The 14,446-nt window shown below is 44.5% G+C and overlaps 1 protein-coding gene across 3 annotated transcripts in view; it reads left to right on the top strand.

Annotated features, from left to right (window-relative positions):
• The window catches only part of LOC147902205 (uncharacterized), a 162,216-nt gene extending 156,559 nt beyond the window's left edge, over nucleotides 1-5,657 (top strand). For 2 of the 3 annotated variants that reach the window (XM_087375270.1, XM_087375268.1), the window contains 4 exons: nucleotides 3,780-3,864; nucleotides 3,979-4,113; nucleotides 4,802-4,983; nucleotides 5,105-5,657. In XM_087375270.1, coding sequence (XP_087231396.1) covers nucleotides 3,780-3,864; nucleotides 3,979-4,113; nucleotides 4,802-4,983; nucleotides 5,105-5,294 — 592 coding nt within the window. In that variant the 3' untranslated portion in view covers nucleotides 5,295-5,657. The remainder of the gene's footprint in view (nucleotides 1-3,779; nucleotides 3,865-3,978; nucleotides 4,114-4,801; nucleotides 4,984-5,104) is intronic. The other variant, XM_087375269.1, reaches the window with a different exon arrangement.
• The last annotated feature ends 8,789 nt before the right edge of the window (nucleotides 5,658-14,446 follow it).

Genomic DNA, 14,446 nt, shown 5'->3' with positions numbered 1-14,446 from the left:
GAGCTAAAGGAGACTGTAGATTTTCTTCCACTTCATGCATAACAGCAGAATTTTGCAGCAGTGAAGAAGAATCTGACAGAACAACTTCAGACGTCGAAGTAGCAGCAAAAACCGGATCACAAAGAACCTAACAATCTGACACTGTAGGTAGTGGATCCGGAATAGATAAAACAGCAAAAGGATTTGAATCTTGAACCAACTTAGCCTCCTGAACTTTCCTTCAGACCTTAGCAAGTTTGAAAAAATGCCAGACTTCCTGTGTACTGGCAGAAGAAATAGGAACCGCAAGAACCGGTACACGAGGAGCAGAAGTCTTCAAAGCAGGAGTTGGCGAAGAAGAAGAAGGGCATGCTCTGGCAAAATGACCAAGTTGGCGACATTTATAGCAAGCATTGGGAAAGGAGGCAAAACGAAGAGGAATCCGGAGAGGATGAGAAAATCCAAAATCCAGTTCCAGACATGAAGGTATGAGCTGCTCCATTACCCAAAGAACACATCTGAATATCTCTGCTTGTGACGAGAAAGTCTTGTATAGGAATGAAAAGGACACGGCCCAGCAGAGCTGCAAGAGAAGGAACATGCTGAAGAAGCGGAACTGGCAAATCCTTGAGAGTAATCTAAACGGGACAGAAGTGGAGGAGGGAGCGGGCTGGATCAAAAAGAGAATCCCAGGGCATAACAACTGCAAAGTGACCTACCCCATGAACTCCACCCAAGGTAAGCAAATGGAAAACGTTATCCACAGAAGCACAATGAGCAAAGTAAAACCCCTTTCCCATGAAAACGAAAGAGGTAATCTTCCCAACACCCATCGCGGCTGAAGCCCAAGCTTGCAAACTAGCAATTGACATAACTTTTCCCATAAAGTATAAGCAAACACCAAGTTGTTGTTCCTGGCGAATACTCTGAGGCAAAGGTTGAGGGGAAAGAGTCCGTCTCAAAGGAATTCCAGTAGCTGAAGTCGAAGTCACCAAATCAGCACAGAGTTGACGGAGCAAATTTTGTTGAAGCGAGGAAGAGGGAAAGGCAGAAGAGTCAACTTTGGTAGCCTTCACCCCTTTCGAGATGAATGGGGAGACAGAATCTCTTTTCTTCTTCCGGGCATAATGGAGCAAAGGAGAAAGGGGGCTAGAAAGGGTAGGGGAAGAAAAGAGAAGAGGCAAAAAGGACGAAATAGAAGTGGAGGGCGACTGAAGAGCACCAGTTGAAAGCGAAATAGGTACGGACTGCAGGAAAACAGGTAGAGAAGACGATTGATAGGGTATGGACTGCAGAAGATTAGAGGACTGAAGTTGTACGGAAGGCGGTACAGGTACGGACAGCAAGGACAACGTTGAAAGCACGGATGGTTGCAAGCAGGGCACGGGCTCCTGCAAGCAGGGTACGGACAGCAAGCAAGGGGGAGAAATAGACGACGGAATCTGCACAGGGCTTGTAAGGACGAGGCAAGCTAGTACGGAATATGTATGGGTGAAAAGGACAGAAGTACGAAATTGTACAAGAGCTGTACGGATGAAGGCGGGGAAGATGCAAGGTTGTACGGACAGGGTACGAAGGATGGCAGGGGCACGGGCAAGGAGGGAGGAGCAGACGACAGAAATAGACTCTGGCACAGTCTTCATAGGCATGTGAACAGGATCAACATCTGTACTCTCTAAAGGAGCATCTAACGAAAGAGCTGCATCAAATAAATCATGACCCATCATGTCAGCTTCAGTCGGGGTATCAACCTGAGAGGTAGAAGGAACATCTTGTATAATCCCTTCTTCAAAAGGCACATCCATATCTTGAGGAGAAAGAGGCTGATGGTGCTCAATAGGAGAGGAAGCCTGAACTGCTGCAGCAACAAAAAGATCATCCTTGGATTTATCTACCTTCCTCCATTAGTGCTTCGGAGCAGAAAAAAAAAGGCTTATCCAGGGAAGCCATAGCAGAAACCAAAGGAGAAGGTAGAGGAATCTTGATAGCTGAGGAAGGAGCAGGAGGAGTGGTCCTAGTAGCAGAAGGGCAAACCCGTGCAAAATGACCAACGTGACGGCACCGATAACAAGCTGTAAGAAAAGATGTAAACTGCAGCCGGATGCGCAAAGGATGAACAAATCCCAAATCCAGATCCAAAGAAGAGGGCACCAGCTGCAACATATTCCATAAAATAGAAATGCGAACATCCCTAGTGGCCTGCAGAAACTCCTGTCTCGGAACATGTAGAGGCCTCCCCAAAAGCGCTGCAAGGGTAGGAAGATGCGGAAGAAGAGGAATAGGTAGCGCTTTTAGAGTAATCCAAACTGGATAGTGAGTGAGAAGAGAAGCAACCAGGGCATTACGTAAGCAAAGAAACCAGCCTAGGAACACCAGCATGGCTGACAAGGCTCTCCACCACCTCAGTCAAAGAACACCGAGCATAATAAAAGCCTTTGCCCATTAAAATAAAGAAAGAAACAAGATCTGGGCCCACTACAACTTCAGCCCAGCGATGGAGCTAAGCTGCAGAAAGAATCCTGCCCATAAAATAAAGAAAGACCAGAAACTAAGAGGGCAGAATCCAAAGAGCAAACCATAGGAGAACCCGAGGAGGGAGCATTTGTGACGGAAGCAACACATAGTTGTCGAAGAAGATCCAACTGGAGGGAGGAAGAAGGACCATCCGCCAGACCAAGCTTTGCAGATTTGAATAAACGCAAAGCAAGGAGAGCACCACACTTCCCCGAATAAAAGCACAAGCAGGAGGATCAGGCACGGAAGGAGGAGTAGAAGCAAAGAAAGCAAAGGACCCAACTGGCGAAGCAACAGGGAGAATGGAGGATGATACATCACACACACACAGAGCTTGCTTGGCCTTCAACAAGAAGTTTGCCCCTTGCAGTTTCTTTGCACACTTGGCAGACAACTTGGCAAGCGAAACGTGTTTTGACAAATTGTAGCTACCCAAAGCCTAGGTCATGGAGGAGCAATCCTAATGTACTGTCTTCAGGTTTGACATCCATAGAACTTTTCTTATATCATTCTCTCTCTCTTTTAATATTAAGTTGCAGCATCCTTTGGCAATACAAAGAAGCCACTGGTCTATTGTGTACTCCCGTTCATGACACCATCTCTTCAATTCCAGGGTGGGATTAGCTCTAGTCATGGGTACATCATTGCAGAGTGTTGAGCCATGAAGATAGTATTGACCATGAAGCAGGAGCACCTCTCAGGACTTCTTTTCTTTCTGCTGCCAGAGCGTGCAGGGAGATTAGGAAGTGCTGTATGCAAAATAGCGTACAGACTTAAATGGGTGAGGATGGTGAGGGCAATCTTGAAATGTGGTTGTAAGTGGACTCCATGTGAGACATTGCACTCAAGGATTGAGGGAGGGCATTGCAGTCATAGCTGCTGCTAAGCTTGGCATTATTGTCACCAGGGAGGATACACACAAGGCAGGCTATGATTGATATTGGCCCCTAGAAAGTTATCTAGAGTTCACATGCAATTGGTACTTCATACAAAGCCAAAAGGTTGAAAAGAATAGGGAAGGCAGGAGGTGGAGGGGATGCAAAGATTAATGGACAGGGAAAGTAGTCAAGTAGGGGATAGGGCAGAATAAGCAGTGGATGCACAGGCATAGGGATGACGATGAATTGTGAGAAAGATTTAGTGATTTTAACAAGCTAATTTGAAGAGGACTACAAATCATTCCAAGCTTCTTTTGTTGAATGTGTGTTTATCTTGGATTCTAGACAAGTTAGCTAAAAAATTGAAGACTAGTGTAGCATATTTGAATGGATGGGATTGGATTTCAGATTAAAAATCAAAGCCTACATTGAGACCCTGCCAGACGCGGAAACATCCTCCATGAGGCGAATGGAGCGACTTGAGATATTATTGGTAGCTTATTCCCACTGTTGTCTTTGTGTAATCATTTCTTTTATGCATATATCTATTGCAAGCAATTTGGAATTGGAGATGTATTTTGTGTAATACTCTGCTGGGCTCATGTAGGCAAGTGCAGAAGCTACTGCGAGTATCTATGGGGTTGGCTTTGAGGCTGTGTCATGTTTTCTTGAAGATCTAGCCCTGGTGGCAAATCAAGAGGACAAGCTTGAATCAATTTCAAAGCCAAATAAAGAATCCAAGGTTGGTTTTAAATAGGTTCTCACAAGTATTTCCAATTCCTGGATCAGCCATATGGTTAAGAGAGTTTTATTGTTGCTGTCCTCTTTCTTTATTAGATACTAGAAAGGTTCAAAATAGAGAACCCTAGGACTAGACAATGAAAGCATCAGGTAGCTCTTTTCTTTCTCCTTCACTGGCTCTGTGGTGTCAAGTGATAAAACCAGGCATATTGCCGATACACAAGAGGTTGGAGTGGGGTTCATTGTATAAACTTTATGACAGTGTTTGTGCGTCTCTGACAAACAATGCAAAACTTCATTTCAAGCTACTGCAGGTTCCAAAATAGAATGCATTCCAACCACAATCAGCACATATGACTCTTCCGGCTTTTGATTGCATGTGATAGCAAGGCAAAGGTGCATGTATGAGGTGGTGTTGTATTGGAAAACTCAAATATATATGATTTGTCCACTCTTTTTAATATGCACAACAGAGTGAGTATTATGAAGTACAACAAAAGTGACCATGGTCATCTTGGAACTGATTGATTGCGTCCATCAAAATATCCAGAGAAGAGTCTTCCTTAAATACTTCAAAAGATATATTGTCATTCATGGCACAGTGGGGGGGGCAACACAGCAGTGAATACCTCAACGTAGTTCTGCTGTTTAGAATGACATGATTTGGTCTCCCTCTCTCTGCTTTGCAGGAAGCTCAAAAAAATGATGAGGTCAGAGTAATGACTCTCCATGCATCTAAAGGCTTGGAGTTTGATTGTGTTTTCCTCACTGGAGCAACTGATGCCCTGATACCATTGGCTGACTGTGATCTGAATGAAGAACGCCGACTCTTCTATGTCGGAATAACTCGTGCACGAGAACGACTGTGGGTGTATTCTTCAAAATACCGACTTCTCATGTTTTCACGTTTGAATTCTCAAAATGTGAGTGAAAGTGTAACTCTGAAGGGTTTGCTTTGATGAATTTTTACACCTTGGACATGTTGTGTACAGGTACTTGACTCGTTTTCTAAGTCCACAGAATTCGCGGCAACCTTCAGAAAGACAGAAAATCTCAAGATTTGTGGGCGAACTTCTTAATATGCTGCCAAAGCATTGTTACCACTTCTACCCTAAGGCTCTAAATTTTTCAAATGGAGAGCATCCCATGAGAGATATCCCTCACTGGAACATGTTTGACTAACACATAAGCTACATGAGAACTTGCAAGCATAGCTAGACGCAGCTCGAAGCACAACCTTTGCTGCATTGAAATTGACAAGGATTATGTAGGTTCAATCTAGATAGAGCTATTTCCAATTTGAATATTAGATGGAGACGTGTGTTTAATATTTTGGGATTTTTCTCATATGGTAAATGGATGTGTTAGTGCTTTACACCACTATCTTTATCTTCGTATCATGCTAAGATTTCCCCTGCCATGATTATTTGTGCATACATTAGAAAGACTAGCTTTTAGCGCCGATTCATAGACATGTCTTAATAGGTCAACGTGATGTACTATTGACCTGAAATACTTTGAAAATTGATGTAACAATATGAAGGATCTTGTTATTACGTACATATCCTATTCTACACTACTGCAGATCACGGGAGTAGCACCACAGATATTCCTCCCAGCCATATCCTTGCTAGAGCGTGAGAGCACACAGAGAGATTCTGTATCGAAATCAAAATCACGTAAAAGTTCATTCTCTTTCTCTCAATAACTCCAACAAGCCCCATCTCCCTAGATGGATCTAGATGCCACATGTCATCATCATAGGGCCTTCCTAATGCATCTTTTCACCCCTCTCTTGGGATACTTTAATTACAATTGCCCCTAGGCACATTTCTTGCATTAGGCCCTTAGCCTTAGATCCACCTAGTCTGGTGCTATCAACCCTCACCTAGAACCTTGACATTAATTCCCTCTCGATCATTTACATGAAGCGCAAACAGATATATTACAAACATAGATCCTTTAAGGGAAATGTCGACTGATTCTTCCGAGGTCATGCTACCTCGGCTAGAGCGTAACATTCCTTCCCTCTTCAGACATCAGCGTCCTCGATGATAAAGTCTGGGAACACTCTCCGCAATTGGTGTAGGGATTCCCAAGTAGCTTTTGATAGAGGCTGACCATGCCATGCAACCAACACCATGGGTATCTTCCGATTTCGCACTTACATTGTTCCTCGGTCCAGGATTCTTGTTGGTTTGCGTCTTGCATTATCTTTTATCTCCTGAAACAAAACCACACCTTCGATTAGTGAGTCACCTGTATGCAAAAATTTCTTTGAACGAGAAACATGAAAAACCGGGTGCACCTTGCAACCCTGTGGCAATTCTAATTTATAGGCTACCTTGCCTATTCTCTTTAGAATTAATTACGGCCCACAGTATCGAGGTGATAACTTAGCACACTCTCTTGAAGTTAACGACTTTGAGTGCGAAGGAACTCTGAGAAAAACTTTTTCTCCTTCCTTAAATTCTCTTATAGACCGGTTTTCATCCGCATACGCCTTGGCTCTATCCATAGCCTGGCGGATATTAGCTCTCGTAAGTGCTAGCATCTCCCGCATTTGAACCACAAAGTTCGCAGCACTAGGCACTCTCTGAGGTATTCCAACTATAGTTGGATTCGCTAGTCTATAACCATAGTTCAGCTCAAACAGACTGAATCCTGTAGAGGAATGTTTTCTATCATTGTAGGCAAACTCTAACAATGGCAACCACTTGTCCCACGTATGTTGCCTCAATGACACATATGCCCTTAGCATATCCTCTAAAATCTGGTTGACTCTCTCCGTCTGACCATCCGTTTCAGGATGATCCCCACTACTCATTCCCAACTCAGTCCTTAGTGTCTCAAATACCGTTGTCCAAAAATGACCAGTAAATCTGACATCTCTGTCTGACACTATGGATCTAGGCAATCCATGCAGACGAAATATATGTCTAATAAATAAATCCGCCACTTGCGGGATACTAACAGACTCTCTAGTCAGAATGAAGTAAGCCATCTTGGTTGGACAATCAACCACCACAAGGATAGAATCATATTCACCTTGTGTCGTAGGCAGCCCTACAATAAAGTCCATGAAAATGCTCTTCCACTTACTTAGTGGTATCTCCAAGGGTTGTAAAAGTCCGGGTGGCTTTACCTGCTCGGTCTTGCTTACCTGACACGAAAAACACCGTGTCACATATTCATGAGTATGCTTTTTTATCTTTGCTTTTTTATCTTTGGCGAAAAGAAATCTCACTTCACGAGATCATATGTCTTCTCGACTCCTGGATGTCCCCCACATGGGCTATCATGGCACTGTCGAATGACTCTCTGCCTGAGATCATTCTGACTAGGTACTACAACCTTGCTATTTCTTTTCAGCATATCATCCCTTATGGTATATCTTGCATATGTTTGGCCTTTTCTGGATGCCAGGTCATCCTTTTCTTCCCCGGGTCTAAACACATGAGCTTTAGGCCATAAGCTCTGGACAAACTTGTCCACCTTTTGAGTTTCTCTAATCTCGGTCATTAGAGCACTCTCTAATATCCTAAAACTCATATCGTGCATAATGCGAGACAACGCATCAGCAACCTTATTATCTTTTCCTCTTCGGTACCGAATCGTTAAATTAAACTCCTACATGAGCTCTGCCCACCTAGCTTGGTGGCCCCTCAAGTCAGGTTGTTTACAAAAATGTTTCAGAGTATCATGATCCACATCCACATAAAACTCTGAACCATATAAATAATGCCTCCATGTTTTCAAAGCATGGATAACAGCATACAACTCCAATTCATGAGTTGGCCAATTCCTTTGAGAGGGAGAAAGCTTCTTGCTTTCAAAGGCTACTGGCCTTCCCTCTTGAAGGAGAACTGCTCCTACTGCAATGCCACTTGCATCGGTTTCTAGAAACAATGGTTTCTGGGGATCAACTATTTTTAATACCGGTTCTGTGACCACAACTTGTTTTATGGTGTTAAAACTTTCTTGTTGATTCTGTCCCCATATAAAAGGTACTTTATCTGAGGTTAGATCAGTCAATGGCGATACTATTTCGGAATATCCTTTGATATGCCTTCTATAAAATTGAAAAAATCCCAAGAATGATCGCAAAGCAGTCAGACTCTGAGGGATTGGCCAAGTCAGTATCGTAGCCACTTTCTTTGGATCCATTTCTATCCCCTTTGGAGTAATTATAAATCCTAAATATTCAAGCCTAGCCATACACAGTATAGTTTTCTTTTTATTTACATAAAGACTGGCTTTCCTCAAAGTACTGAACACTATTCTTAAGTGTTCACGATGCTCAGTAATACTTTTACTGAATACCAAAATATCGTCAATAAAATTTACTACAAACTTCCGATATACGGACGTAGTAAATCGTTCATAAGCATGACGAATGTAGCTGGAGCTTTGGTAAGTCCGAAGGGCATTACCAAAAACTCATAATGACCAAACCTACTTCTGAAAGTGGTTTTATGCACATCCTCGGCTCTAATCCGGATCTGATGGTAGCCACACTTAAAATCTATCTTGCTGAAAATCACGGCTCATATAATGCATGTAGCAAATCATCAATCCGAGCCATCAGATACATGTGCTTAACAGTGATATTATTCAATGCTCTGTAATCTATACAAAGGCGAAACGTATCATCCTTTTTTTTCTTTAATATCACTGGCGAAGCAAAAGGTGAGAAACTTGGTTGAATCTGCTCCAACTTGAGGTATTCTTCCAATTGTCTACGCAACTCCGCCTCTTCAATAAAACTCATTCTATAGGGAGGTCTATTTACAGGTTTTGCCCCCGGGATCAGTTCAATCTTATGTTGAACATTCCGCTCTAGAGGTAACCCATAAGGTAGTTCATCCCTAAAAGAGTTAGAGAACTCCTCTGCTATAAGATTAGCCAGCTTGGCCATCTCACCACTTTGCGCAACATCAGTGCTAGCCGAAGAATCATCAATCGGCTCTATCGATGCTGTACAAAGAAATAAAAACTCTTCTTTAGCTTTTCGGATTTCCATCGCGGTCGGATTTCCATCACGGAAACCAACGGTCCCTGAGGTACATCTTTCTTACCTCATAAGACATAAAGCTCATCATTCATCTTGAATTGATATACGTGCTTTTTTCAATCAATGGCTGGATTCTTCCTAGAATGCCACGCCATATCCAGGGCTATATCTGCATGAGCAAGCTTAGTCATTTCAAAATCAAGCTTCTCAGCATAGTCCTGAATACGAAGCTCCAACTGGGTAACCCTTTGGTCCCATACTTCAGTTGAACTTCCATCTACCATCCTGACTGTATACGCATAGTCAGATGGGCTAGTCTTTAACTTCAGCCTCTTCACGAGCTTAGAGTTAATTACATTGTGAGTTGACGTCGAGTCAAACAACACAATGACATCATGATTGGCCACTTGCCCTTTCATCTTAATTTACTCCGTATCATTAAAGGATGTATACCCCGTTGCTGCGGGCTTAGATAGAATGTTATCAGGTGCACTCGTTACTAGCTTAGCAATAGACACACATAACAAACAAGGTACTGACCTCTGAGAAGATCCCGCTAGCTGAATCTGCATCTGTTCCGCTCTGGGACTTCCCTCCATTTCCACGTCGCATTTGGAGACTGCCGTCTCAGCCATCCGACGATCCTTATTTCGTGGACAATCCTTCCACTGATGAGGCTGAAGGCAACCAAAACACAAGCCTTCTCTCCTCGCTTTTTCTCTTTGCTCTGGGTTTAAGGGAGACTTCGACCAAGCCCGGGCTGCCATTGGTGTTACTTTCCTCTTCGCTCCAATGGTGGTACTTGATTTAGGAGTTTCAGCTGGTTTCGTCTGCTTGGCTTGACACTCGGCTGAGAACCACTCCCTTTACTAATCCACTTCTTCTTAAACCCAGATTTCTTCTAGTGCCCATACTGGGTTCCAACCTGCGCAAACCCACTTGGCCTGCTGTCCTTGGCATCTTCATAGTTCAGGGCTATGGCTATTGCATCATCCAACGTGTTCGCATACTTAGCCCAAACTTCCATTTTAATCCGATCATTCAATCCAAATATGAAATCTTTCACTTGGATTGATTGAGGTAGGGGTTCATCAACCTTCATTACGCTCTCTCGAAACTTATCAGTGTATTCTGCCACTGACAAACTTCTCTAACAAAGGTTTCTATATTGATCCCAAGCTCGGGATGCTTCGCCAGGAGGTAAGAAGTGTTTTCTGAATTCTCTTTTAAACCCCTCCCAGGTAGTGGATGCAATACCATCTTTCTATTGTTTAATCCACCACCGATCCGCTGCCTCACTAAACATGTGGGTGGCCTCGCGGATTTTCTTGATATCATTTCTGATTTCACAAATGGCGAACGCCTCATCCCATTTGTGTAACCAGGTCTCAATGACATCAGAATTACGGTCATTCATCCGACCAGAATACTTTTCCGGCCTATAATTGGCAATATTAGGTACTTTAGCCTTTCTAGGCTCGACCATATGGACACTAGACTCCGATTCCATTGGAGCCTTTTCTTTCTCATCTCGAGAAGGTCTGGCAGACATACTGTGTATCACTCTAAGTTCAGACTGCCCTGCATTAGCCTGTAACTGTTGCGCTAATAACTGCTGCAAGGCATCCTCAAGTAATGCAATCCTGCCAGATAAGGTGTGAGCTACTGGGCGCGACACCTGCTGGGTCGGCCGGACTCCTGACTCACCAGGGTCCCTCTTGGAAGGTCCTTCTTCTGCTTCCATTCAGGTCAATGAGTGTTTTGCTCTCTTTTTTTTTTTTTTTTTTTCCATTCAGGTCAATGGGTGTTTTGCTCTCTTTTTTTTTTTTAATAACACCACTAAAACACTGCACTTACAAACTGACAAAATTCTGTATACTGACACTCTGACACAATTCCCTATTCTAGGGAATACCTGTAATCCCACATGCACACAGACTAGGCATTTGACACAGACATAACCCAAATACCGCTTTTCCCTATACTAGGGAAATTCCTGCAAATCAACTCTGACTGAAGCACACAGGCATATACACAAGCATAGTCTCAAAGACTGTCCCTTTTTTTTTTCCTCCCATTTCAGATTCCCTTCTGCTGTATAGGAATAAATCAACTATAAACTCTGCTGTACAGGAACAAATCGACTGTAAACTAAGATGTTGTATAGAAAGGGAGCAAATGGGAAGGAATGATGCTCCCTGGAAGTTCCATGAAGCGCGGATGTCTTGAAGCTTGCTCTCTGTCTCGGCGTGAATTTTGAAAGCGGGAGACCCGTCAACCACGCACTGTCGTCAAGTCGCCCACATGACCATACCGCTGCCCGTGCGTCGCCCATCTCCCACTCCATCAAGGTTTTACTTTCTCCCCATGATAAACAATAGGTGACGTTAGAAGTTCAGTCTCTATAGGATAGGGCAGTGGTGGGCAGAATTGTAGTGCTAGGAGGTGACATCTCTTCTCCCGTTGAGCCCACCTGACACCACCTTGGCACTTGTGGAGTAGAGCCCCATTTTCCTTGGCCCGCACTTGGTGTATCCTTTTCCCTGGTACCATGGTTGGACATGGACACAATCCATCATGTCCCCCACCTCCTGGTGACGTTCTTCTTCCCAAGGTTCCCAAGAGTACAGGGCCATCCTTCCTTCCATTGGACACACTTTTAGCATAGTGCTAGAGTCTCCGCCAGATACAATAGTCTCAGCACGGTATATGATGGGGTTCTCCGACTGCGGCTAGTTGTAGAGAGTCCAAAGTTGCTTCTAGAGGAGATTTACGTGTAGACGCTTGAAAGGGGGAGAGCTCCCCTAGAGGATTGAGATATTGGAGCTACCAAGTCAATGCCTCCAACGTAGACGGATGGGCCACTTGGGACGTGATTGCCCAAAGGACAAAGACAGGCCCTCCACCCCCGTGCAGGCTCACCAAGGACTTGAAAGAAGAGCTCCCCTAGAGGATTGAGACATCTGGGCTACCAAGTCAATGCCTCCGATGTAGACCAAGGACAAAGACAGGTCCCTCCACCCCTCTACAAGTTTGCCAGGGGCGGCAAGGGGAGCCTCAGATGGACAGGGCTTAGCATCCTGAGAGGCAGCAATAGCAAGAGACCCAGACTCCTTGGGTGGAGCCTTTCAAGGGGAGGTGGACCACGGTGGAGAGGAAGAAGTCGAGCAAGAAGGTTGTGAAGAACCGGAGGTGGTTCACCAAACTGAGAGAGCAAGCAAGAGAAGAGCAAGAGGCAAGCTTCCTAGTTTCAAGGGGAGCAGGAAGAGGATGCCCCCCAAAATCGATTGCAGACCTCGAAGAAGTGGTCCTTGGTTTTATTTGATCTCATGATGAGCGACCAAATGTTCCATATGATGGAGTAGCTGGGACCTTAGGGTAGGGGGTTATGGATTACTTATGGGGGCACGGCTATCTACAAGTTGGATGTTTTGCCATTATTCAAGTGTGGATTGGGCCTAGAAGTAGTGATGCTCCGGTTGGGTCTTGAGGCTTATCTCTCTTAGTTCACACGGTGGACTTTATAGCAGCGTGCTAGTAGGCTAGCTATAAATGTTCCCTTCATTATATATTGGGCCCAAAATGTAGACATTGATCCTATCAACTATATGACGCAACATCACACAGATATGTTTTATTCCCCTTCCAAACCCCTTGCAAAGACAAAAAAATCCACGGTTGTTATGTATCCCCTATCCACAAGGCGGGCTTGTTCTACATCCCCCTCCCCATGAGTTGGACCATGGTGAGTTGGAATGTGCACAAGCTCCACAATAGGGCACAGAATCAGCCACAACATTTGAGACTCTAATAGGAGTTGCAAAGGATAGTGGATTTTCTATTAATTCAAGAGCATATGTTTTCAGTTTTCAGCCTTGGGTATCACTTGCCATCGTCGCCTACTTCTGGGAAGGGACCCAGAGGTGTGGTCCCTTGGAGTAGGTTGGGGTGGAGGGGGTTGCATTTGAGTCTCCCAAGCAGTGGTCCCATGTGTTTTTTATTAGGATGAGCTTATCACAGAAGAGTAGCTTGGATGGGTCTTCGGGTGGGCGAGTCCAGGATCGAGATGTTGAACATGTACGCTTGCTCATAGGCAGTTGACGGAATGCCTCCCAAACGTTGACTATTGGATTGTTGTTGGTGACTTCAACAACCCAGAGTTTGAGTAGGACACGCAAGGAGCAGCTTCGTTCTCTGAGATGCCATAGCAAAGAGAAATACATGGGAGCAGTTCATTTTCATGATCTGTTGTTGCTGAGATTCGCGTAGAGACAGAGTTTACCAGGTTTTTCTCTTTCCGGCGAAGGAGGCATGAAGGTTTGCTAGAGTGTCTTGAAAGGTCTTACATTGGATTGGGCGATGCGTAAAGGGAGTTTCCCATATATTTTGGTCGGCATTATGATGCCAGATTACTCCCTGATTGTGCTTCACTTAGAGCAGCCCCATCGTGGGCTCCCTCAGAAGGGGGTTCGTATCCCATATGCTCTACTTTAGGAGGAGCAGGTGCAACAAACATGTGTGAGATTTAATAGTAGCTAGAGCATATTCTTGAGGGTGGTTTGTTGCTTGGGTGGCATATGCGATCCAGAGGAGTAGTGAGGAGCTCCAACCGAGCACACTCTAATCAAGGAGCAAGGTCCAGGCTCTTAGTCACTCATAGAGATGTATGAGAGTGTGAGGCTTGACCTTTAGGCCACCAAGGTTCGACGAGCCGAGTTCTCTTATCACTCTTCTCAAGCCATATGGGTACATTAAAAAAACTCGATTACTAAACAATTCTTCCGAATCATTGGGCCACAATCAGTTGGGACTCAACTTCAGCGGTGATCGAGGGATGCATAATCAGTTATATACGAATCCCCAAGAGATCGGTTGACCATAGACGTTTGTTGTCAGTTGTTTCAATTTGAGAAGAAATCTCCCTCAGTTCTTGTAGCCCGAGAGGCAGTGTGGGATCGGGTTCCGACAGTGGTCCCTTTGAGCTTAAGTAGTAGTTAGATGTGCCATTCACTCATGAGGACCTGTGGGAGGCCCTTAAGGCCCTACCACCTTAGAAGTGCCCTAGGGAGGATGGCTTGACTTCGTCCTTCTTTTGATGCTTTTGGGAGCATAGGTGGATGGGACGCCTGTATCTCTTGAGTGGTAGAGGGTTGGGCAAAAAATAGATGATTCTAGTTCTAGTTCAGCAAGACAAGAGGGGTCAACTTTGATTATGGAAGGGCCGGTCTCTTAGTGTGGTCGAGTGGGATCCAGGGGAGTGGACATGTGCCCTTCTTCTCTTACACCACTCACATTGGCCAGTGTCTTCAATTAGAGGCAA

Source organism: Dipteris shenzhenensis, chromosome 5 (assembly GCF_047967505.1).
Source record: "Dipteris shenzhenensis isolate YYH24624 ecotype China chromosome 5, Dip_SZ_1.0, whole genome shotgun sequence".
NCBI classification, from domain to species: domain Eukaryota; kingdom Viridiplantae; phylum Streptophyta; class Polypodiopsida; order Gleicheniales; family Dipteridaceae; genus Dipteris; species Dipteris shenzhenensis.
The sequence above is the reverse complement of the archived record's forward strand: the minus strand, read 5'-3'. Positions and strand labels throughout refer to the sequence as shown.